Source organism: Mauremys reevesii, linkage group 1 (assembly GCF_016161935.1).
Source record: "Mauremys reevesii isolate NIE-2019 linkage group 1, ASM1616193v1, whole genome shotgun sequence".
NCBI lineage: Eukaryota > Metazoa > Chordata > Testudines > Geoemydidae > Mauremys > Mauremys reevesii.
This window is the reverse complement of record NC_052623.1, coordinates 275,274,925-275,299,226: the sequence shown is the minus strand read 5'-3', so window position 1 is coordinate 275,299,226 and position 24,302 is coordinate 275,274,925. Positions and strand designations below refer to the sequence as shown.

The 24,302-nt window shown below is 42.8% G+C and overlaps 2 protein-coding genes across 10 annotated transcripts in view; both read left to right on the top strand.

Moving 5' to 3' along the window:
- Positions 1-11,888, top strand: part of NR1H4 (nuclear receptor subfamily 1 group H member 4) — a 69,750-nt gene extending 57,862 nt beyond the window's left edge. For all 4 annotated transcript variants that reach the window (XM_039519983.1, XM_039519982.1, XM_039519984.1 and 1 more), the window contains 2 exons: positions 7,729-7,842; positions 11,245-11,888. In XM_039519983.1, coding sequence (XP_039375917.1) covers positions 7,729-7,842; positions 11,245-11,483 — 353 coding nt within the window. In that variant the 3' untranslated portion in view covers positions 11,484-11,888. The remainder of the gene's footprint in view (positions 1-7,728; positions 7,843-11,244) is intronic.
- Positions 11,889-18,738: 6,850 nt separating this feature from the next.
- The window catches only part of GAS2L3 (growth arrest specific 2 like 3), a 31,108-nt gene continuing 25,544 nt past the window's right edge, over positions 18,739-24,302 (top strand). The window contains exons 1-2 of one of the 6 annotated variants that reach the window (XM_039520507.1): positions 18,800-18,938; positions 19,894-19,984. In XM_039520507.1, the coding sequence (XP_039376441.1) occupies positions 19,967-19,984 (18 nt within the window). In that variant the 5' untranslated portion in view covers positions 18,800-18,938; positions 19,894-19,966. Of the gene's footprint in view, positions 18,939-19,893; positions 19,985-23,321; positions 23,339-24,163; positions 24,185-24,302 lie in introns of those variants that run through there. The other 5 variants (XM_039520503.1, XM_039520504.1, XM_039520508.1 and 2 more) reach the window with 5 other exon arrangements.

The following is a 24,302-nucleotide window of genomic DNA, read 5'->3' as shown; positions in this document are numbered from 1 at the left end:
TAATTGCTGAGCATGCGATGGGCAGATGTGGGCGTGATAATACCCGCACTTTTCCAAACCATGTTAAGCATTGGCTGGGTAGCGTCTTTGGTCTGCAGTTGTGGTTCCATTTGAGCCACACTGGTGAATGCAGAGGAGATGCACCACTTCCTTCACTGGTCATGACTTCTTCCCAGCTAATGCCTCTCCCTGCTCATCTCCCTAACAGTCACCTGATGGAGGACAGGTCATGTGTCCACTTTCTGGTGCTGCCACCTCTCTACTAAGTCGACTATGCCCTGCCGGGGTCTACACCGCTCACAGCCAGCAGAGACCCTGGGTGTATCTGCCCCAATAATTATAGGGTCTTGTGATGCATTTCACTGTTAACATTCAAATAAAATAAAAGTGAATGTTTCCAGTGAAAGTTTCTGAGTCTGGAAAACAATTTTGACAGACAAGATTCTGTGAAAGATAAGTTGTAATTTTGTGAGTAATTAATACATTTTGTTTTCCATAAAACAACAGTTCGTTTACTGCTAGGATTAATATCTACTGGCACCTTCACACTTATCCAGATGAAAGATCTTTTCATCCAAATTAACAACACGGTCTTAGTCATTGTTAATTAGCACAAAATATTCTCCCTGGTAGAAGTTTTTTTTTTTTTTTTTTTAAATCTAGATGTCATAAACACTTCTCTAAATCTTACCTTCAGGTAGGTCTGTTTAATTTTTATTATTGAAGAGAGGCAAATGAAAATAAACACATACAGAAAATGTAGCTTCAACAACTGTGATAAATACTGACTGGCTACTAGGGAAAGGAATACTCATTTTCTCTGGTTATTTTAACCAGCTAACTGCTAAGGGCCTGAAGCTGCAGACCCTATGCAGACATCATTCACATTGCCTTCAAGGAGTGTTTTGCTAGTCTAAGAATTGCAGGACTAAACCCTTAAAAAGCAAGATAAAAATCATGTATATGAAACCGTGGATATTAATGAAGTTGCACAATAGGTAAAGTGGGCTGGACGAATAAGAGTCTCTGCTTTGAAGAGCTTTCATGAAAAGATTTCATGAATATCTCCCATTAATGACTTGATGCAACTTCTAGAGAAGTCAGACTGTAAAGCTCTTCAAGGTAGAGACTCTTATTTGTTTAGGACACTTTACTCATATACTGAAGTCAATGGAATGACTCCATAGATCAACCCTTATAGGCCCAGGTCTGTATGATACATGACATTACAAAATGGCAAACAGAGTGGAGCATGTTCTTTGTAGCTGGAATGCTTCACAGAACAAATGAGTCTAGCAGAAGGTTTTTGAAAGAGGGAAGAAAGGGTGGCTGGTGAATATTAATCGGGAAGATGTGCCTACAGGACAATATATAGTACAGATTTCTTCTACAGCTCATTGTACAGATTTTTTTATAAACAAAAGTAAAAGCCAGCTTATTTTTTCTGTTCTCAGTGAGGCCAGAAAGACTTTTAAAAATCAAATTACAAATTTAGAATAAAACTACAAACACAGTATGTCTTGGCTTCACTTCTAAACAGCAAACTGCAGCAGTGACATTTGAGGGGCCCATAACTTCCCCTAGTTACTATCCAAAAGCCACCTTTAATCTGAACCCTAAGCACCTGAAGGGAGATGAGACCACCTCTACATATTTCATAATAGCAATTATAAAAAACAAAACAATCAGGCATTTTAAACATTTCTCTGTTTTTTTTCCTGATGGGGTTCATTTAGTCCAAACTGAAATATTTTCAGTTGTATAAGAAAACAGCTCCCTCTTGTGATGAAACAGCAATTAGTGCATGATGAAATAGTGCTAACAAGGTCTGTAGAAAGATGAATAGAACAAAACCAGAAAAGCCTCTTCCACTGGGGCTTATCATTTTACACTTTTTAACTAACAATAGTCTCTTGCTTCATTTGACTATTGAAACATTTCAAAATTCTATTCTTTTCGGTATCAGTATAAGCAAACTCTCTAATATTATAACACTCCTCTTCATTCTTTCCTCCCTTTCCTGCTTATTATTATTTTACTTATTATTTGTATCACAGTGGTGCTGAGGACAGGGCCTCATTGTGCTAGGCACTGTACAGGCATATACGACTTGTCTACACTTAAAACGCTACAGTGATACAGCATAGACATTACCTACACCAGTGAGAGAGATTCTCCTATCAGCGTAGGTAATCCACCTCTCTGACAGATAATAGGTCAGTGGAAGAATTCTTCCATTGACCTAGCACTGTCTACATATGGAATTAGGTCAGTTTAACAATGCCACTCAGGGGTGTGGATTTTTTCACACCTCTGACTGGCGTTGTTGAATGTAATTTTGTAGGGCAGATGAAACTCTAGGCTATGTCTACACTACAGCTTATGTTGGCATAATTTATGTTGCTCAGGGAGGTGAATAAACCATGCAGACATCTCCCCGAGAATGAGAGGAGTGTAAAATGCTACCACACCAGAATGGTGGTGTTCTGTACCCACTTTGCACTGTTATAAATGAGTGGGCAATAGAGCGATGGGCCCAGGAGTGCAAAGCACAGCCCCAGAGACGAGGAAAGGGGTGGGCAAAGGTGGCTTTTGGGCTCCCATAGATCTGGGTCATTACATCTATCGCTGGTCTCCTGCTGCTCTAAGTCATGCCCAAACTGTCAATGGGCAGATAAGGACAGATAAGGGAGCCATGGATCAGAGAAGGTGCAGGGAAACCCCAGCCATTTCCCCCTATGTAGGAGCCACTAGAGAATCTCTCTACCATGGGATGATCTTTCCATGGCCATCTCTGCCTGCTTTAGATCCAGATTCCACTGCTGGCATGGTGCAGAGTGACTACACCCTTCTCCAGAATTGGGACCCCTGATTGTTGTCATTTTTACTTTGCTTTGGGTACACTGTGTATCAGAGAGGCTGAAGAGAAGAGCGCAGAAACTCAGCACTACCAACGCCAACCATTCAAAGCTCAAGTCAGCACCCCACAAAACATGACTGGCTGAAAAATCATGAGATTTTAGAATAAAATACATTTGCGGCTCCTTTTGAATGCCTTCTAGCTTTTGAGACGTTGGGATACCCTCTGGTCATGTTTTCAAGCTTTTCTCCACAACCATAAGGGCTAGAAAACTTTCTGAAAAAACAAAAACTGGGATTCTCATAAAATCACTTGACTGCAGGGGCTGAAGTACCACATGTCATGAGACAATCAGGAGAGGTGGCACCAATGGAAACTGGGGGAGAGGAATGAGTCAGGAGTGGGAAGGAGGCAGTCTTGCTAGGGTTCTCCCTTCCCTCTCCTATTTTCCATGCTTTCAATCAAGAAGATGATGGTAATCCAATGGCAATTACAAATCTGGACGTGTTTTGTTTGCTCCCGGACCTTCATGCAGCCATTTCTGAGCCATTCGCTTCCAATGGGGAGTTCTTTCTGTCAAACTCCACTGCTAAATTGTACAGATCTTTTACATTTTTCAGTTTTCATACGAGCTTTGGCATTTAATTTTGTCATATTTAATCATAGTGGTACTTTTAAAAAGCATTCTCTTTCTATAGGAATAGATGGACCTGAAAGCTTAGCAAAAACAGCTGTTCAACATTTTAAATAGCTAACTCTGATAATTATGAGAAAAATTACAGTGGAAAATTAGAGGCTCTGGCTGTAGTTCATTGTTTTTGAAGCCCCAAGAGCGCAATTAACTCACATATGACAAGCGGACGCTCATCATACATTTCTGCTTAATTGACTCTGACCCTTCTCAAAAAGGCTATGTGAAAACTTGTGATAAGAGCTTCAGTACTGCAGTTTGTAACCTGAAATTAACACAAGTGGTTAAGGTTATATGTTTAATTACAGTGTGTACCATGGGTTAGATTTACTCTCCAAAGAGTGTGTTCTTTGTTGCTAGTTTATTCCAAACAGTAGAAATGTTTATTCCTATAGCAGCAGAAAGTGACTAATCATAGTTTAGTCAAGTGACCTCTCCGTTTTTCTATTTTGCTTCCTGTGGATCTGCATCCACTGAGTTTCACTTTGAGTTTTCGGGTTTGAACAATCTTCAAACCTCAAAGCAAAATGTGACTAAAACTACAAAGTTTAGCTTCCTTTTTGTGTAAATCATGCAAAAACCACAGTGGTTTCCACACAAACCCTTAACTTTTAGCCAAGCTTAGCTCAAAACTCAGAAATGCATTTCCTCCCAGTGGTTGGGATAATTAAATAACAAGTCACAAAGTTTTCACTTATGGCAATAGAGTAGGATCTCTTCCTTCAAACCTATGGGGTTAACTGGCATTGCTGCTGCAGAACCACTGGTGTGAAATTCTAAACACACCCAAGAAGCCCACCATCAGACAGCATCAGGCAGCTGTATTAAGCAATCTTGCAACAGCCCTATTTGAATATGAAAGTTATAGTGCATCTTGCTCCCCTATAAAAAAGGCATGAATTCATTGGGCCTGATTCTCAAGTACACTAAGGCACAGTGTAAAGGAGACAAAGTGGGTGTGAATGTAATTTAAGGTCAGAGTGTTGTAAAGGGGCCTGAGCATAAATAAGAATCAAGCCCATGGTCTCTAGACCCAAGAGTCATATATAAACATACCATACTTGCTCTGAAAGAAAGGGCAGGAATTGAGCCTGGGATGCCCTTTTTTTTGGGAGAACACCAGTCTCTTAGATTAATGGATCAGCTGAGCTTGGCACAGTCAGAGGTCCTAAGGGGTTTGGGAAGCTAGTAGCAGCTACATACACTTCTTTCCTGACTGACTGTCTAGGATGCTCCTGTTTGGTTCGTCCCAAATAATTATCAGAGAGCCAGAAAGTGTCATTGTTCCTTGGTCCAAATACCTTACAGATGCAAGTGTCACACAGCATAATGCCCTTGGCTCTGACCCCAACGGTGATCTTAGGGTATGTCTACACTGCAATAGAACACCCACAACTGGCCCGTGTCAGCTGACTCAGCCTCACAGTTTTGGGCTGTGGGGTATAAAATGGCAGTGTAGATCAGGGTCAGCAACCTTTCAGAAGTGGTGTTGCCAAGTCTTCATTTATTCACTGTAATTTAAGGTTTCGCATGCCAGTAATACATTTTAACGTTTTTAGAAGGTTTCTCTCTATAATATATAACTAAACTATTGTTGTATGTAAAGTAAATAAGGTTTTTAAAATGTTTAAGAAGCTTCATTTAAAATTAAATTAAAATGCAGATCTTATCAGTTTAGTGTGATCCTTGCCCTTGCTTTTCCTTACTGAGTTTTCCAATGTCTGGCACATATTTGGATAGTTTAAACTGCACACAGGCTTCTGAGTGATCAGTAGTTAACCGGCTCCGAGAGGGACAGAGGACAGATTTCATGTGTGAAAATACCTGTTCACACAGTATGTGAATCCAAATGCTGAAAGCATTGCAAATGCAATTTTCTTAAAACAGTTAAATTTCGCTGGCAGGGACATCCAGCAGGTCAGAATAGAGGCCCCATGATCTCTCTCAGTAGCTTTAAGTGCACTCCGCAGATCTCCAAACTTTGATGCCCACAGTTCTGAGCTTTTTAACTGAATGAGTTGCATTTTGAAATCTTCATCCACTTAAATACAGACAAATCCAAGTCACTTTCGTTGAAGTTTTCAGGTTTAATTAGAAAAGAAAGCATTGGGCCAAATCGCTGCAAATCTTGAAATCTGTCAGAAAATTCTGATTTCAGTTCTTGCATGTACATTCCAATCTCATCGACACTGACAGTGCAACGTGTCGGTAGCTCTTTTATGTGTTGGAAGTAGCAGAAAGTCAAAGTTTGAATATACCAAGAAAAAACTGCTAGTTTTACAACAAATGCCTTCCAGGCTTCATAAAGATCCAGAACTGTTTGCCCTGCACCCTGGAGACAGGGTTGTTTTCGTTTAGGTGAGCAGTGATGTCAGTTAGAAACATGAGATTACACAGCCATTTGTCGTCATCCAGTTTGGGGTAGTTTTGTCCTTTTTCCGACAAAAAGGCCTTGATTGTATCAAATCAGTTTACAAAGCGCACCGAAACCTTGCCACGATTTAGCCACCGAATGTTCCTGTGAGGTGAAATGAACGGACATCTAACTTTGCTTTCTTAGGAGCTGACATTTTGTCAAATGTACCCCTCAACTCACAGTGGGGAAAAAAATTGCAACAGACGGCATGCACAACATCAAACGCAATGTGCTGTTCCACGTGACATGATAGTGATGCAGGCAGGAAATCAGGACTTAAAAATATCCCAGTACAGTGGCAGCGGAACAATTTTTAAGGTGGGGGTGCTGAGCTGCACCCCCTCTTGCCCCTGTCTGCACCCCTCACTGCCCCAGGCTGGGGCCAGTGGGCCACACCTGGGGGCTGCTGCAGAGCCCCGGACTGGTGGCTGGGACCCCAGGATGGCAGCAGAGTGCCCAGGACTGGTGGCTGGAACCCGGGGCCAGCAGCAGGCTGAGTGGGGGCCGGCAGACAGGACCCCGGATGGCAGGGGGCTGGTGGTAGGACCCCAGGCCAGCAGCAGAGCCCCCAGGACCGGTAGCTGGGACCTGGGCAGTGTGAGTGCCACTCAAAATCATCTCGCGTGCCGCCTTTGGCATGCGTGCCATAGGTTGCTGACCCCTGGTGTAGATGTTCAAGCTTGGGCTGAAACCTGGGCTCTGGGACCCTCCCTCATTGTGGGGTCCTAGAGCCAGGAGGCCCGCCTGAGTGTTTACACTATAATTAAATAGCCCCTTAGCCCGAGCCCTGAGAGTACAAGTCATCTGACACAGGCCAGCTGTGGGGGTTTAACTGCAATGTAGACATACCCTGAGAAGTTTTTCTGGGACTGATTGCAAATGCAGGGGCTAAGGGATTACTTGGCAAGCTGTGTGTATTGGATGCAGAAAGCAACCAGAAAGCCAGCGGACAGACAGATGCAATAATGAATGTGGCCCTAAGAGAGAGAGAGACAGAGCTTTTGGGGGCACAGGACTTGCTGGAACGGCAGGCTTGGAAACCATGAGCAAAGAAACTGCCTCCTATTGTTTGTTCCTACTGTGTTCACAGTGTGGAAGCCAGTAAATAATTAACAAGGATTTGAAGAGATCTTAATGAATGTTAGTTAGCAAGAGTCAGGCCATACTGTAACCTTAATGACGTAAGACTTGTAGGAGCAAAGATAGTGCGAGGCGACAGGAGGGGGAACTGTGTACAAAGTTATATTACTTTGCAAAATCTAAACCAAAATGCAGGCTTGCTTTTCTTAGGATTGAGACAAATAAGATAAGCTTTTGCTATTATAAAAAAAAATGTGTTGTTTTTTTTACTGTATTATTGTTAGAAATTGTCTGTAAAAGGTATAAAGGCTTGCTGTGATTGTTTACCAGTTGAGAGACCTGTCCAGGACTGGGGTGACCCTGTGTCCTATGGCACTCTCTCCCTCCATGGTAATTACTGGAGAAATAATAAAGTATTTAATTTTGCTGCACCCAAACAAAAAGCGAGAACTAAGTTTTTCTTCGACAACAGAAACAGGACTTTGTGTACATTCTTTGGGAGTCAACAGGATTTCACTAAAGAAATACTGACTGTCACCAATTTCCCCTTTAATGGAAACAACCTGGCAAAGGCCTAGATATCTGGCTAACTGCTTAGGCCAAGAGGGCCACAGATAAAACTATTTATTTTTAGTATGTTTTAAAAAAGTCTCTGATTATATCACTGGATTTTTTTAATAGGTATCGCTGATGATTACATAACTCCCATGTTTGGTTTTTATAAAAGCGTTGGAGAACTGAAGATGACAGAAGAAGAGTATGCTCTACTTACAGCAATAGTTATCCTAACTCCAGGTAATTCCTATTTCTAAATTAAATATTTGACAATAATTTTTACATACAGGAAATCATAGAAATGACTTGCCTATAGCAGCTGAATAAAAATTAAGATATTGTTGCTTATCAGAAAGGGCTTTTCTTTTTCTCCCATATGGAAAACTCCCAAGTGTTGATGATATACAGTAGCAAATATGTCCTAACATTCCATTGTGATTTCAGTGGAACATCAGACCTTTGAAAGGAAGCTCCCACATCATGTATCAGAGGGGTAGCCGTGTTAGTCTGGATCTGTAAAAAGCAACAAAGAGTCCTGTGGCACCTTATAGACTAACAGGCATATTGAAGCATAAGCTTTAGTGGGTGAATACCCACTTTGTCAGACGCATGAGACATCATGTATACTGTGCTAAAGAACCAGCAGCAACGGGATTAAGTCTTGAAGACACCAGTGCAAGGAAGTTTTGCACCCTAGGCGGAACTTCCACCTTGCGCCCCCCCCAGCCCTGCAGCAGCTCGCCGCCCCGCCCGCCTTGAGGCGCCTCCCCACGGCAGCTCCCCCGCCTGCCCTGAGGTGCCTCCTTCCCGCCCACCCCCTCGCGGCAGCTCCCCACCCCCTGGCCCAGGGAGCCGTGTGGTACCTCCCCACCCCAGCTCACCTCTGCTTCGTGTCCTCCCCAATGCTGCCCCCGCTCTAATTCTCCTCCCAGGCTTGCGGCGCCAAACAGCTGATTGGCGCCGCAAGCCCGGGAGGCGGGAGAAGCGAAGCAGCGACTGTGAGGTGGAACTCCCGGGCTGCCGGCGGCGCGCTGACCCAAGGGGACTCCCTCTCCCTCCCAGCGCAGCAACAGCTGAAATGGCTTTAAACATTTTGGGGGGGGGCATTGCTTTTTGGCGCCCCAGGCAACCGCCTAGTTCACCTAAATGGTAGCACCAGCCCTGCTTGAAGAACAAACTCTGGCTGGCATATCATAAGTACATGGTAGAACACCTGGAGGCAGAAGCAGGGGGAGGGAAAGTAGCAGTTTTTTATGTTGTAAGCCCCATCAAGACCAGGATTTTCTCTTTTCTATGTTTATATAGCACCAGTGCAATGGTGCCCCAATCCCAATTGAGGCCTTTCAGTCCTACCACAATATATTTACTATTATTACTACTAGTTCCTATTCCAGCTTTCACCAAAACGTACAAAGAAGCTTTATGGCACCAAAGGCCTTCCATCACAGGAGTGGTACAGGAGAATTCTGGGACAGGGCCTAGAGGTCATAAAATGGCTGGAATAGGGACCAATTGCTTATTCACATAATTTGGCAGTCACTCCCATTCCAATGTGCAATGTGGCAAAAATCAAGCTCTAAGTACAGTTCTTATTGGTGTCCATGGATCAGCGGGTATAACAAGCCAGGAGAGGCTAAGCCTCCCTTGGCACAGCCGCCACTGACCCAGATGCCTGGGCTGTAGTGGCCCCACCTCTTTCCCTCCCTGCTGGGAATGGGCTTCCGCAGGAAGTTTTTGCTTATTATGCGCCATGCAGGTTCCCGGGTGATTGAGGAGGCGGTATCTGCTACTCTGCTTCCCTGGTCCCTTGGACTCCTCAGGGAGATTACTGATGAACTCGGAAGCTGAGTAGCAGATACCGCCTCTTCAGCCGCCCGGGAATCCGCATGGCACATATAAAATCTTGGCGTTCTCCACCTGGCTGCTCCTCTCCAGCACTCTCCACCCCCCTCTCTGGAGATCCCCACTGCCACTTGCCGGTTACTCTTCTCCTCCCCACGCAGCCCCCTCCCCGCTTGCCTACTGCCGCTCACCGGCCCCTCCTCCCACAGAGGAGGGACACGGCAAGCGCCAGTGGGCCAAGCAGGGAAGGGAGAGGAGGAGGGACGCGTGCAGCGAGTGGGAGGGGGGACCAGTGAGCAGTGGCAGGGGAAGCCAAGCAGGGAAGAGGGGGGAAGGAGAGGAGGTTCGCACACGGCGAGCAGGGAGAGGGCTGAGTTTGGGAGAGGGGAGGAGGGAACGGCGGGGGAGTGGGGAGGGAGGAGGGACTGGTGAGCAGCAGCGGGGGAGCGAGCATTGGGGAGGAGGGGGGAAGGAGAGGAGGGATGCCCATGGTGAGTGGGAAGGGGACCCTGCTGGGGAGGGGGTAGGGCTTGGGGCTGAATGGGGGCAGGGCCTGGGGTGGAGTGTGGACGGGCCTGCGGGTGGAAAAGGTGGGATGGGGAGCTAGCCTCCCTGAGGGGAAGCTTCACCCACTGCCCACGGTGGTGCCAGGAGATGGCCTGGAAAAGAGTCTCCCCCCCAAAAAAAAATTAGATGAAAAAGAAAAAAAATGAAAACCAACAAATGTTGACCAAAAGCTTTCAGCTGAAAACCAAAAATCTTGATTTGTAAATGCTACCATGATTCATGCCCTCATTCTCGTCTATGGGTCAGTCTCCCTGGCTGGCCTACATCTCTCATGATACATGACTTCTTCCCCTTTGGTGAGTTATCACAAATGCATCCTTAGAGTTCCTGGTTACAGTGCATCATGGGAGATGTAGTCCGGTGGGGGGCCTAGCCCATAGAGAAGAATCGGGGCACAAGGCACTTGAATTACAATGCCTCAGAGGTATGGTGACAACGTTTTCTAATAAAAAGCTTTTAGTGTTTGAAGTGAAAATGATCCATAGACGGCAGAAACTTTTCACAAAAAAGATTGTTTAGTTAAAAATCCAATTTTAGCTAGAAAAACAGTTTTGATGGAAAAATGTTGACCACCCTTGCTAAGAGTTTTGTGCTGGTCTTCTGTCCGGGCATGTATTTCATACTAAATGAGTAAAAGATGAAGGATCAGCTTTGTTTTATTATTTCATTTGTGTGTGTATTTTCCTGTAATCAAAAGAAGCAAACTAAAGAGAGGCCAAGTTATTGTCCTCAGAAGACCAAGCACTGGCATGAGAAGTTTCTGCCTGAAAATTAGGGTTTTTGCTAGTTATGATTGGTTGCAAGAAGGGAGTATGTATTTAAAAAAGCAGTCTCAACCATAATTGCAACACTAGGGCTTGTCTACATAGTGCATTAATGTGCACCAGCTGGGGTGTAAATTCTAATTCACGATGCACACTGATGAACTTTAGGATCCACAGGGACAATTAGTGCATGGCACATTGGTGCATACTAGAATTCACACCCCCGCTGATGAGCACTAATGCATCATATAGACAAGTCCTGAGACCCTTATATTTCCTCTTGCCTTTAAACATTCTTTTTGGTAGATTTGACTCTTGCTCTATGCTAGGGTGAAAAGGTTTAATATTACTGTACATACTCCAGACTGCAGTCCATCCATTTCTCATAAGAGATTCAGAGAAGTGTTTGCAATCTACAAAAATGCATATTTACTAATTATTTGTCCTTATTCTTTTCAAAACAAACCAGATCGACAATACATAAAGGATAGAGAGTCTGTGGAAAGACTTCAAGAACCACTGCTTGAAGTTCTACAAAAACTCTGCAAGCTTTACCACACTGATAACCCTCAACATTTTGCATGTCTTCTGGGCCGTCTTACAGAATTACGGACATTTAACCATCATCATGCAGAGATGCTGATGTCATGGAGAGTGAATGATCATAAATTTACCCCTCTTCTCTGTGAAATCTGGGATGTGCAGTGATAAATATTTTTAAAAGACCAAATAGCATTTATTTTCATAGAACTACTCAACAGTTATTTCTTTAACTTTTCTTTATTTCTTTTTTACAGAAAACACACAAAGGATTTCATACAGAAACTTTGTTCATTATGTACTGAATGTTATGTAACTATCAGCCTTTCACATGTGAATATAGAACAACTTTCCCTGTATTTATACTTTCAGATCAAAAAGATAATCTTCAGCATCACTGAGATACCCTATTAGTTCCTTCTGAAATGAATGATTATATTTTTCAGTTATTTCTTTTAAAATGTGTGATGCGGGTTTTCATAATATTTGTTCATCACAGTACTATTATGCTTGACCTTTTGTATTAAAGGACATTGTTCAAATATTTACTGTAATAAACCAATGGAAATTATTTATGCCGCAACATACTTTTATCTTTTAACCATGAAATGTGTTAATTTGAGATGTCCAAGCTTTTATTTGCTCAAATGGGTGGACAACCAGTTGGCTCTAGCACATGGAAAGAGCCTCAAAACAGACTATCCAACTATTTCTTGCATGCCATAAATATGTAACTTCTTGGTCTGTTTGCATTATTAATATTCACAAGTAAAACTAAGATAACATTGTGTATTTTGTGGAATTCCACCATAGACTATCCTGGTTTACAATAGGTTACATAACAGAAATAGCTATCTGTGATCAGCAGCTCTGAGCTAAATCTCACTATTGATGTCTTAAAAGCAGGTATCATTCTTAAAACTAATACAATAAATGTACCACTAAATTTATGGGGACTCTATAAAGCAAACAGGGGAAAGAAAACCCTTTTTAAAATATGAAAATGCAATTAGAAAACCATAAAAATTGCCAAGGTAGGGCTATGGGGTAGTGTAGTAACAGAAACTAATTTTAATTTTTTTAACTGAGTAGATTTAAAATTGTTCATGTCACTTTAAATAGTTTAGGCCTCAAATTTAAGCCCTGATCCTGCAATGTGGTGTTTATGGGATGATTCCTGTGCCCATACAGAGCCTTGTTAATATCAATAGGGCTCCATGCAGGCAGAGGTTATCATATTGCAGGATCTAGACCTCACATTGTCAGGTACATAATTGTTATAAAATCTAACATAAATTAGATTTATGGGGGTGCAGGCTCTGGGCTGGGGCCGAGGATGAGGGGTTTGGGGTGCAGGAAGAGGCTCTGGGTTTGCGGAGGCTCAGGGCTGGGGCGCAGGGTTGGGGCACAGGCTTACCTCAGGCGGCTCACAGTCAGCGGCGCAGCAGGGGTGCTAGGGCAGGGTTCCTGCCTGTCTTGGCACTGTGGACCGCGCTGCACCCCGGAAGCAGCCAACAGCAGAGCTGACTCCTAGGCGGAGCCACGCAAGTGACTCTGCACAGCTCTCGCTCGCAGGCACCACCACCCCCACCCGCTCCCATTGGCCAGGAACCGGCCAGTGGGTGTGCAGAGCCGGTGCTTGGGGAGGGGGCAGTGTGCAGAGCTCCATGACCCCTCCGCCTAGGGGCCGGACCTGCTGCTGGCCGCTTCTGGGGTGCAGCCCAGTGTCAGAACAGACAGGGACTAGCCTGTCTTAGCTGGGCAGCACCGCCGATGGGACTTTTAACAGCCCGGTCGGCGGTGCTGACCAGCCGCCACAACCCAGTGCCTTACATTCCACTACTGGGTTGTGACCCATGGTTTGAAAACCACTGTTCTAGCATGTTCTTTCAAAAATTGTTTTGTATTTTTGAAATAATTTTCAAAATCTATTTCTTTAAAAAAAAGTTTTTAAAATGGAAAATGATACATGAAAATGATGGTTAAAAACAGTAAATACTGACAATTTTTGGTGCAAATTTTTGATTAAAAAGAGAATTTTTACTAAAACTTTTAAAAATATGTTAAGAAACTATTAATAACAACATATTGTTAGTAACACAGGTAAACTATTGTTATATTATTATTATTAGGTCTTGCCAGTTCCTCTCTAATTGCTTTGACTAAACATTTGATTGTAGAAGTTGCAGTTCTGATAATCCGAAGCAGTCAAAAATCATGAGCCAGGACCTCAAAATTATGAAATTAGCTTAAAAATGAGATTTTAACAAAGAAGGGTTTTTTAGGGGGGAGTGGTATTTATATTATGGTCCTTGCCCCCTTAGGGGTCACATTTTCAAGTTTTTGTCCACAATCATGAGGGTTGGATACCTTTAAAAAAAATAAAAGCTGAAAGTTTCACAGATTCAGATAACATAAGTTATAACAAAAAACACTAAATACTGTGATAAAATCATGAGAGTTGGCAACACTAAAGTTGTGGCAGAACAACATTATTATCCTAATCTAAAACAGGATTCCTACTGATACAGATAATTTATAACTTTTTGAAGTGGTCTTTTGTCAGAGATGTTTTGTAGTAACAATACAAACATATCCTCTTCTTGGTCCTGCCCACTCCTTTCCCTATTACCCATTATGCTGGCGTGCTTTTTTTCTTTTATGTTTTTAGCCACTTTCTCACTAGTGGCTAATATTGCCTTGTCTACACTAAAGCTTCCATCCCACAAAAATATACATGCGCTTAACTTTATATATGTGAATAGTCCCATTGACTTCAACAGGATTTTGCTAATACATATTTTCAGGATTGGAACCTAAATGTTTTCTTAAAATCTCCACCTTTGCACAGTCACTTTTGTTGCTCCATAAGTCGTACAAATGGAGGGTGTAGCATTTATGATAGTGGAAGTATCTAGATCTGCTCTGAGCAGGGTTAGAACAGGCTGGTGAAAACACCTGTGACCTGTTTATGCTAGCACTCCCACCTTTGCTACCTCTGGAGAGGGACTGCACTGGTAATAATGCACTGGTGAAAGAGGAAGAAATATTGTAGTGTAGACACAGCCTCTAATTGCTTTTCACCATGACAGAGTGTAAAGGGAAGTCTTCTGAAATGTAAATATTTGACTAGACAGGTGTTTCCCCATCGTGTAGTTGGTATCCTGCTTGGAGAAGATATGACAAAATCAATTGCTATTACTCTAGGGAACAAGAGTTGCTTTCAAACATAATTTGATTCTTAGATTATAAGGCTGTGACATCCTGCTCAGCACTGCATACCCAAAACTTTAAGTCATTATATTACAACATTGGCTCAGCAGCTTTGCTGCTGTGTCAGTCTGTCTGCCTTGCCAGCAAACTCCTTAAGACTCTGCCAGTATAAACCTTGCCTTGAGGTAACAATCAGTGAACCCCAGTTCCCAAGTTCCCCAGAGACATCTCCTTGCAGTGTCCAGACCCTCTTACTGTGACTCTGCCAGAAATTATTAAATTAGCTGCTTCTAAGGAGACAGAGCACAGACCACCCTGTTAGACTAGCGAGCTGAAGACTTACACTTCACTTTAATACACAGTGTTTAGATGGGTTTGTCATAAACCAAGAATACGTTTATTATTAAAGACCAGAGATTTAAGTGATACTAAACAAGAAAAAAAGAGACAGGTTATAAACAAAACGCCCTCTGGTGATTAAAACTTAATTTTAGCAAGTTACAATCTTTTGCCTGTACAGTTTTTCATTTATATCAAGTTACCAGCATCCAGACTACTATACCTCCAGAGTAGGGGATTGGCTCAGAGATAGTGGTACCCTACGTCCCCTAGTCCTGGGTCAGTAAAATGTCTTTTTGATCCCCTTATATATTACCCAGAGTCCACTAAAGGCTTCTTGGGATGCAATGCTCACCTCTGGTGAGCTCGCTAAGCTCCTTCCTCAGTTGCTCATTAGCTTGATTGCTTCGTTTACCTGATATGTATATGTATTTTCATTGTCCTCTGCCTGTAATCAAGCCAGTCAGGCAGGGGAGTCCACATTCCTATGACTATGGCAGGCTCAATGTCTGCACTGTCTCCCAAACACATTTTAAGAACAAATTTCCAGAACACACATACAACTCTTTGTACCCCACCCATATATATCTCATGCAATGACATTCGGTGCCAGCATGTCACCAGTTTACATAAAACACCTTACAAGAAAGCCACCTTTTAGATATATATTATGACAATAGTGTGTTGTGGGTAGTGAGTGTGTCAGGCCTGATATGAGTTACACTATAGTGGGCCCTCTGCCAGTGGGCACTGAAGGGCTTTTAGGGTCACAAGAGACCATCGTGATCATCTAGTTTGACCTGGGCATAACACAGGCCATGGAATGACACTGAATTCCTCTTTGAACTTAGGGTGACCAGACAGCAAATGTGAAAAATCAGGACAGGGGGTGAGGGGTAATAGGAGTCTATATAAGAAAAAGACCCCAAAATCGGGACTGTCCCTATAAAATTGGGACATCTGGTAATGGCCTGTGTCATGGCGTCTCCCTGTATAATATCAGATTGTAATGGCCTGTGTCATGGGGTTGTCATGTCATGGTGATTCTCTCTGTATAATTACATTTTGAGCCCTGTTGGCCAGTTTTTAATCCATTTAATGTGTGCCATGTTAATTTTTTATTGTTCTAGTTTTTTAATCAAAATATCATGCAGTACCAAGTCAAACACCTTATGGAAATCTAAGTATATTACATCAACATTATTACCTTTGTCAACAAAGTTTGTAATTTCATAAAAAAATTATCAAGTTAGTTTGACAGGATCCATTTTCCACAATGTTGATTGTCATTACTTATAACAATATAATAATAATTCTTTATTAACTGAGTCCTGGATGAGCTGTTCCATTATTTTGCCCAACATTGATGTCAGGCCTATAATTACCCAAGTCATCCTGTTTACCCTTTTAAAATATTGGCACCACCTTAACTTTCCTTCAGTCTTCAAGAACTTCCTCAGTGTTCCAAGACTTATTGAAAATCAACATTAACAGTCCAGTGAGCTCTTGGAAGCAAGTTATCACTAATTTTAGTTCCTGCTAACATCTTTCTGAGTTACTATTGGAATAGGAAGTGTTTCATTGTGATCATCGTCATCATCATATGATATGACTACATCATTTGGATTTGTCCCAAATACAGTACTGAAATATCTATTTAACACTTCTGCTTTTTCTGATTATGGACAATTTTACCATTTCCATCTAATAAAAGACTAATACCATCTAATGGGCATACACTAATATTTATTAAGTACTATTATTTAATTCTCTTCTCTGACCAGTTATAACAGACAAGGCTAGAAAATGACGTTTTTGGGTAAACAAAGTAAAACCCACAGCAAAATGACCCTTCTCCTCCCCCATTTTATAGTGGCTAGAGCAGGGGTCAGCAACCTTTCAGAAGTGGTGTGCTATGTCTTCATTTATTCACTCTAATTTAAGATTTTGTGAAGGTCTCTTTCTATAAGTCTATAATATATAACTAAACTATTATTGTATGTAAAGTAAATAAGGTTTTTAAAATGCTTAAGAAGCTTCATTTAAAATTAAATTAAAATGCAGAGCCACTGAAAATTAGCTTGTGTGCTGCCTTCGGCACACGTGCCATAGGTTGCCTACCCCTGGGCTAGAGTTTGCACAGCACACAGCAATTTCTTGCCCACCCTAATGGTGGAAAGAGACTGTACGCAGGGCCACATGTACTCCACAGTAACTGTGACCTAAACTTTGCAGCAAGACCCCAGTATTCTTTGGCACTCCAGAGCAGTTGACTCTGCTGCAGCTTCAGCAAAATTCAAAAACTCGGGTTTGTAGCACATGTGAAAATGAGTAATACACTCACTACAGTATGCCTGTCTCACTATTACATTCAATTATTTTATGCTGTCTTTACATTTTTAATTTTTGTCATGCTGAACATTGCAGAGCTGCACTGCAAAGTTGGCAGAGGGAAGCAGAAGGTGGGTGGGGTGACTGGGTTGGGACTCTGGCACTCGGGTAAGTGTAGAAGACAACTATTGGCTTGGAAAAGCGAGCTGCACGTTAAAACGATCAGCTTTGAAACGGTTACTAATCAAGTTGTCAAGGTTCCTCCCCCACTCTGAACTTTAGGGTACAGATGTGGGAACCTGCATGGACACTTCAAGCTTAATTACTAGCTTAGATCTGGTAACACTGCCACCATCCAGAAATTTCAGTGTCTGGATCACTTTCTGTCCCCCCAAAACCTTCCCCTCCCTGGGCAGCCTTGAGAGGCTTTTTCACCAAGTTCCTGGTGAACACCGATCCAACCCCTTGGATCTTAACACAAGGAGAATTTAACCATTCCCCCTCCCTTCCCCCACCAAATCCCGGTGAGTCCAGATCCAATTCCCTTGGATCTTAACACAAGGAAAAAAATCAATCAGGTTCTTAAAAAGAAAGCTTTTAATTAAAGAAAGAAAGGTAAAAATTATCTCTGTAAAATCAGGATGGAAAATACTTTACAGGGTAATCAGATTCCTATAGCCCAGAGGAACCCCCTCTAGCCTTAGGTTCAAAGTTACAGCAAACAGCGGTAAAATCCTCTCAGCAAAAAGGAACATTTACAAGTTGAGAAAACAAAAATAAGACTAACACGCCTTGCCTGGCTATTACTTACAAGTTTGAAACATGAGAGACTGATTCAGAAAGATTTGGAGAGCCTGGATTGATGTCTGGTCCCTCTTAGTCCCAAGAGCAAACAACCCCCAAACAAAGAGCACAAACAAAAGACTTCCCTCCACCAAGATTTGAAAGTATCTTGTCCCCTCTGGTCAGGGGTCAGCCAGGTTACCTGAGCTTCTTAACCCTTTACAGCTAAAAGAGACATTAACCCTTAACGATCTGTTTATGACACAAGTTGACACAGCAAATTGCATAACCAGATATAAAAGTTAATGCAGCTACAGCTAGATGGGGGCAAAACACCTTCAGGGAGTGGGCACTATTGTTTCTGGTGTCTGCAGACTCAGGCAGCCAGCACTGCATGGTTCCCCGAGGGCTCTCATAATAAGGAAGGCTATGCTCACACCCCACGAAGCACAATTCTGCAGCACAGGGAGGACTCCTCAACACGTTTAGGGGCTGCAGATGAGCAGGGTGCATGGGCCACTGCCCCTGCCCCTCCCATGGGGACAGCCTGCAGAGACAACCTCCCCCTCCCAGCGCCGCCTCACTCTCCCCGGACAGAGCCTAACCCGGGGACTGGGAGGCAGCAGCAGCACAAGGGCTGTCAGGTGATGCTGTTGCAGCCGCCCTGGGCCAGGGAGCGGCTGGGGTCTGAGTCTGCGCCTAGAAGGCCCCGCAGAGGCTGAGGCCGGGCTCGCCCGACGGAGGGGTGGGGCTGGCTCCTGGCCGACACCCAGGGCGTCGGGCCCGGCTCCTCCTCGCTCCGCCTGATTGGGCCTTTCGAACGGTGCGGGCGGGCGGAGGCGAATGAATCAGGGCCGGGAGCCGCGGGATGCGGCGGCTGGGAGGGCTCTGCCTGTGTCCGCAGCGTGCCAGGCAGCTGCACCGGGGGAGCGTGAGTGAGTTCTGCAGCCCCTGCCCGTGAGTACTTCACCCCAGCTCGGCACACGGGAACCGCGCTGTATCCTAGGCCGTGTCACCCGCGGGGTGTCTCTAGGAGCAGCCGGGAGATCAGCTGTAGCCCCTACACGCTCACTTGGGGGGAAAGGCTGGGGGTGAGGGAGGGGACTGCACTCGGCGAATTTGTAAAGCTGTGTGTGTGCAAGCGTCTCCCCTTCTGGGGCGTGAATGGTGGGGGATAATTTATTTTAGTGCGGCACAAAAAAAGCATGAAGGATGCTCTTGGGGTGCGAGTTGCAGTGCAATACACCATCTCTGAGCACTGTCTGACATCTGCCCTGCAGTCAAACTGCCACAGCAGCTGGATTTTGTGACAGTTCTCATTGATCAGGTCTCCTCTTTCCAGGAGGAATCTTACTGGCATTGAAAATGAAACTAACCTTCCGAATAAGTTGCTGCTAACAATGATGATGATCATTATCATCCAGTTTTGGAGATAATGTAATTTGGAACCTGTTCCAACCCAAAGTCTTTAAGTGTTCTTGATTTGATCAATACACCCCACAGTTCCTGTTGCTAGAGCTCTTTGCCCCTCCCTCTGGCAGTGGAAAGAGATCTACGCATCTTGAAATACAATGTAAAGAGCTACATGAGATGAAGTGCACTTTTGAGCTAACTGCGGTTGTTATTAATCAATATTAAGTACTTGAAAGTCAGGCAAAGGAAAAGCTAGGGGAATCATTTTAACTGTAACTTGCCTATTTTAACCATATTATATATTAAGGTGTATATTAAACAGCATAACCATTATATGTTTATATATATGAGAAATATTTTTTCAGTTTATATGCTGTATCTAGCATAAATCTCAGTTTGCGGTAAGAGGAAATTACCATAGAAACTTTTCAATTTCTTGATTTTTTTTTTTAATGTTTAAAATTACAATTTTTTTTATTAACATCTTTGTATTTTGTAGGTTTGTGCTGGAGGACAGTTTATAAAACACCAATCTCTCTGAAAGTATATACAACTATAGAACTCAGAATGAAATGACAGCACCACATCACGTAACTATGAAACTTAAATAATGTGTATTTGTATTGCCTTTAATGGGACTACATTTGGATCTGAGGGCCAGTGAAGGCAGATCACTTTGCCAGATCATAAAAACGGCCATATTGCCTCAGACCAATGTCCCATCTTGCCCAGTATTCTGTCTTCCGACAGTGGCTGGGGCCTGATAATCCATTGGGAATGAAGTAGAACAGGGCTATTTTTCCAGTGAGCCAACCTCTGGCAATCAGAGGCTTAAGGACACCCAAGAGCATGGGTTTGCGTCTCTGAATATCTTGGATAATAATCATTGATGGATCTCCATGAACTTACCTAATTCTTTTTTGAATCCACTTTTACTTTTTGCCTTCAGGATATCCCCTGGCAATGAGTTCCACAGGTTGACTGTGCCTTGTGTAAAGAAGTAGTACTTCCTTTTGTTCATTTTAAAGCTGCTGCCTGTTCACTTTATCCACAAAATTCACGTTTTTATAGACTTATATCCACCCTGTGTTATCTCTTTTCTAAGATGAACAGTAACAGTCTTTTTAATCTCTCCTCATATGGAAGCTGTTCCATACCCCTAGTCATTTTTGTTGCCCTTCTCTGTACTTTTGTCAATTCTAATCTATCTTTTTTGAGATGGGGAGACCAGGACTGTATTCAGTATTCTAGATATCAGCATACCATGGATTTATGTAGTGACATGATGATATTTACTGTCTTTTATTTTCTATCCCTTTCCTAATTTGGTTGGCTTTTTTGACCACTGCTGCACATTGAGCAAATGTTTTCAGAGAACTATCCACAATGACTCCGAGCTCTTTCTTGAGTGGTAATAACTAATATAGACCCCCATCATTTTATATATATAGTTGAGATTGTTTTCCAACGTGAATTACTTTGGATTTATCAACACTGAATTTCATCTGCCATTTTGTTGCCCAATCATCCAGTTTTGTGAGATCTCTTTGTAACTCTTCACAGTCTGTTTTGGACTTAACCATCTTGAGTAATTTTGTACCCTCGACACACTTTGCTACCTCATTTTCCCAGATAATTTATAAATATGTTGAACAGTATTGGACCCAGCACAGATCCTTGGGGACCCTACTATTTAACTCTCTCCATTGTGAAAACTGATCATTCTTACTCTTTCTTTCCTTTTTTAATTAGCTACTGAGCCATGCAAGGACCTTCCCTCTTGTCCCATGGCTGCTTATTTTGCTTAAGAGCCTTTGGTGAGGGACCTTGTCAAAGTCTTTCTGAAAGTCCAAGTACGCTATATCCGCTGGATCACTCTTGCCCATATGTTCGTTGACCTCCTCAAAGAATTCTAATAGATTTATGAGGGATGGTCTTCCCCAACATATCATGTTCATCTATGTGTCTGATAATTTTGTTTCAACCAATCTGCCTGGTTCTGAAGTTAGACTTACCAGCCTGTAATTGCTAGGTTCACCTCTGGAACCTTTTTTTTAAAAAAAAGCTATTACATTAGCTATCATTCAGTCATCTGGTACAGAGGCTGATTTAAGTGGTAGGTTCCATACCATAGTTAGTATTGCTGCAATTTCATATTTGAGTTCTGTTAGAACTCTTGGGTGAATACCATCTGGTCCTTGTGACTTATTACTATTGTTTAATTTATCAATTTGTTTCAAAACATCCTCTATCAACAGCTCAATCTGGGACAGTTCCTCAGATTTGTCTTTTAAAAAGAATGGCTTAGGTGTGGGAATCTCCTTCACATCCTCTGGAGTGACGACTGATGCAAAGATTTCATTTAGGCTGTGTACACAATTTGTATTGATTTAAGCTATGTTGCTCAGGGGTGTAAATAAGCCACCCTCCTGAGTGACACAAGTTACACTGACCTAAGTGCCAGTGTGGACAGCACTATGTCAGTGGGAGAGCTCCTGGCTCTGCTGGAATAATTAAGTTGATAGGAGAGCTCTCTCACATTGGCTTAGAGCAGAGGTGGGCAAACGTTTTGGCCCGAGGGCCACATCGGGGTTGCAAAACTGTATGGAGGGTCGGGTAGGGAAGGCTGTGCCTTCCCAAACAACTTGGCCTCTGCTTCCTGCTTCTGATGTACTTAAAAATATATTTGCTGTTTAGTTTTTGTGTCTTTTGCTAGTTCCTCTTCAAATTCTTTTTTGGGCTGCTTAATTATACTTTTACATTTGACTTGCCAGAGTTTGTTCATTTCTATTTTCCTCAGCAGCATTTGACTTCCAGTTTTTAAATGATGCCTTTCTGCCTCTAAGTGCCTCTTTTAGCTTGTTGCTTAGCCATGGTGGCATGTTTCCGTTCCACTTACTGTTTTTAATTTGGGGTGTACATTTAATTTGCGCCTCTACTGTGGTGTTTTAAAAAAGTTTCCATGCAACTTGCAGGCATGTCACTGTTGTGAATGTTCCTTTTAATTTCTGTTTAACTAGCTTCCTCATTTTTGTGTAGTTCCCCTCTTTTGAAGTTCAGTATTACTGTGGCAGACTTCTTTGGTATTTCTCTCCCTCTCTCCCGATGTTAAATTTAATTACATTATGATCACTGTTGCTGAGCAGGTCAGCTATATTCACCTCAGGGTCTTAATCATCAAACTTGAATAAATCAGGCTCCCAGGAACCACAGGTTCAAATCCAATAGGGTCAGCACTGTCCTTCCAAAGTGGATCCTGTAAGCTGAGTGCCATGGGGATCTTTCGGAAGACACCTTTAAAATCAGGGTGCAGTGTTTTCTACCTGGACACTTGATCCTAGTACTGATTTTATAGGAATGAGGTTTGCTCTAATGTCCTTGGCTAAAATTCCCATTCCTGTTGTTCAGTGTGCTGAAAAATGGTGGGCTGCATTTTATCTAGTAAAACATGTTGGCATCTTTTGGGATACAGACAGTCTATATAAATGTAAAGTATTATGTACCTTTGGACTTTAAGGCATAGGCTTATACATCTTAAATCTTACTAGTGTTGTGTAAGGATTTTCAAAGTAAAACACAGGCAGGTTTTTCATATTATAATTTGTCCTGCTCCCGCCAGGGGTCTTTTAAAACCTTTTCCTTGGTACCTGACTATAGCCATATAACAGGATGGCCAGGCTTTGCCTACCCAAAGAGCAACATGCTGGGACTTTTAGGGCTGCACTCCCAGTTCCTGCCTTGCTGGGTAAAAAGGATGTTTATCAGTTAGTTAGCTTATCATGATTGAAAAGCACTATTGAGATGTGCTGTTGAGGTGCCTTTTCCTCACTGCTAAAAAAGGTGTGTATTTTACCTTGAGGTAACTAATGCACATGAGTTATCCTGAGCTGGAGCGACAGTGAATACCTCACGGCAAAACTGACGTGCTTGGTCAACTCCCTAAGGTCAGTCCATGGAGGGGCTATAGAGCTGTTTACTTCACAGTAAAATTGAAGTGTTGTGTTGTTTACCTCAGGATAGCTCACGTGCGTTAGTTACCCTGAGGTAAAAAACACTTTTTTTTTTTTTAGCAGGGAAGAGAAGGCCTAACATGTCTGAAACCATGTTAAAAAGTCTCTGGCTCTGGTGGTGTTGTAGCCACGGGTCCCCTCAGGCTATACCCGTTCTTATCAAGTGAACCTTTGCTATAGAGGTGCTGCTTGCTGAGCTGACATGTTCCAGCAGGAAATGCTCCTTGAGTTTTCTGTCATGCAGGGACTTGTATGAGTTCAGGAGCCTCACCTCTGTATTAAAGTGGGGAGTTGTAGAATGCTGTATACTCCATTTGTTTAGGGCAGGGGTAGGCAACCTATGGCACGCGTGCCGAAGGCAGCACTCAAGCTCATTTTCAGTGGCACTCACACTGCCTGGGTCCTGGCCACCAGTCCGGGGGACTCTGCATTTTAATTTAATTTTAAATGAAGCTTCTTAAACATTTGAAAAACCTTATTTACTTTACATACAATAATAGGTTAGTTATATATTATATACTTATAGAAAGAGACCTTGTATTACTGGCACGTGAAACCTTAAATTAGAGTGAATAATAAAGACTTGGCACACCACTTCTGAAAGGTTGCCGACCCCTGATTTAGGGCTCCAGAAAAGGACTCCCTGAGGAGCAGCGTCGATATACATCCTGATGAAAAGATGTTTGCCACTGCAAGGTGTTTGAGCCCTGGTGACTAATTTTGGTTCTTTCTCTATTCCATGCCTTTGAGGCCCCCTCCCGCAAGGAAATCAATTTGAAAGTAAGCAGAAGTTTTGTTTCCTATGATGTAACTGGAGGCCTATAGTTGCTGTAGTAAAATACATAGTAGCACACTCTAGGCGTCACATCTGTTCTGATACATTTAAGAACCTAACATT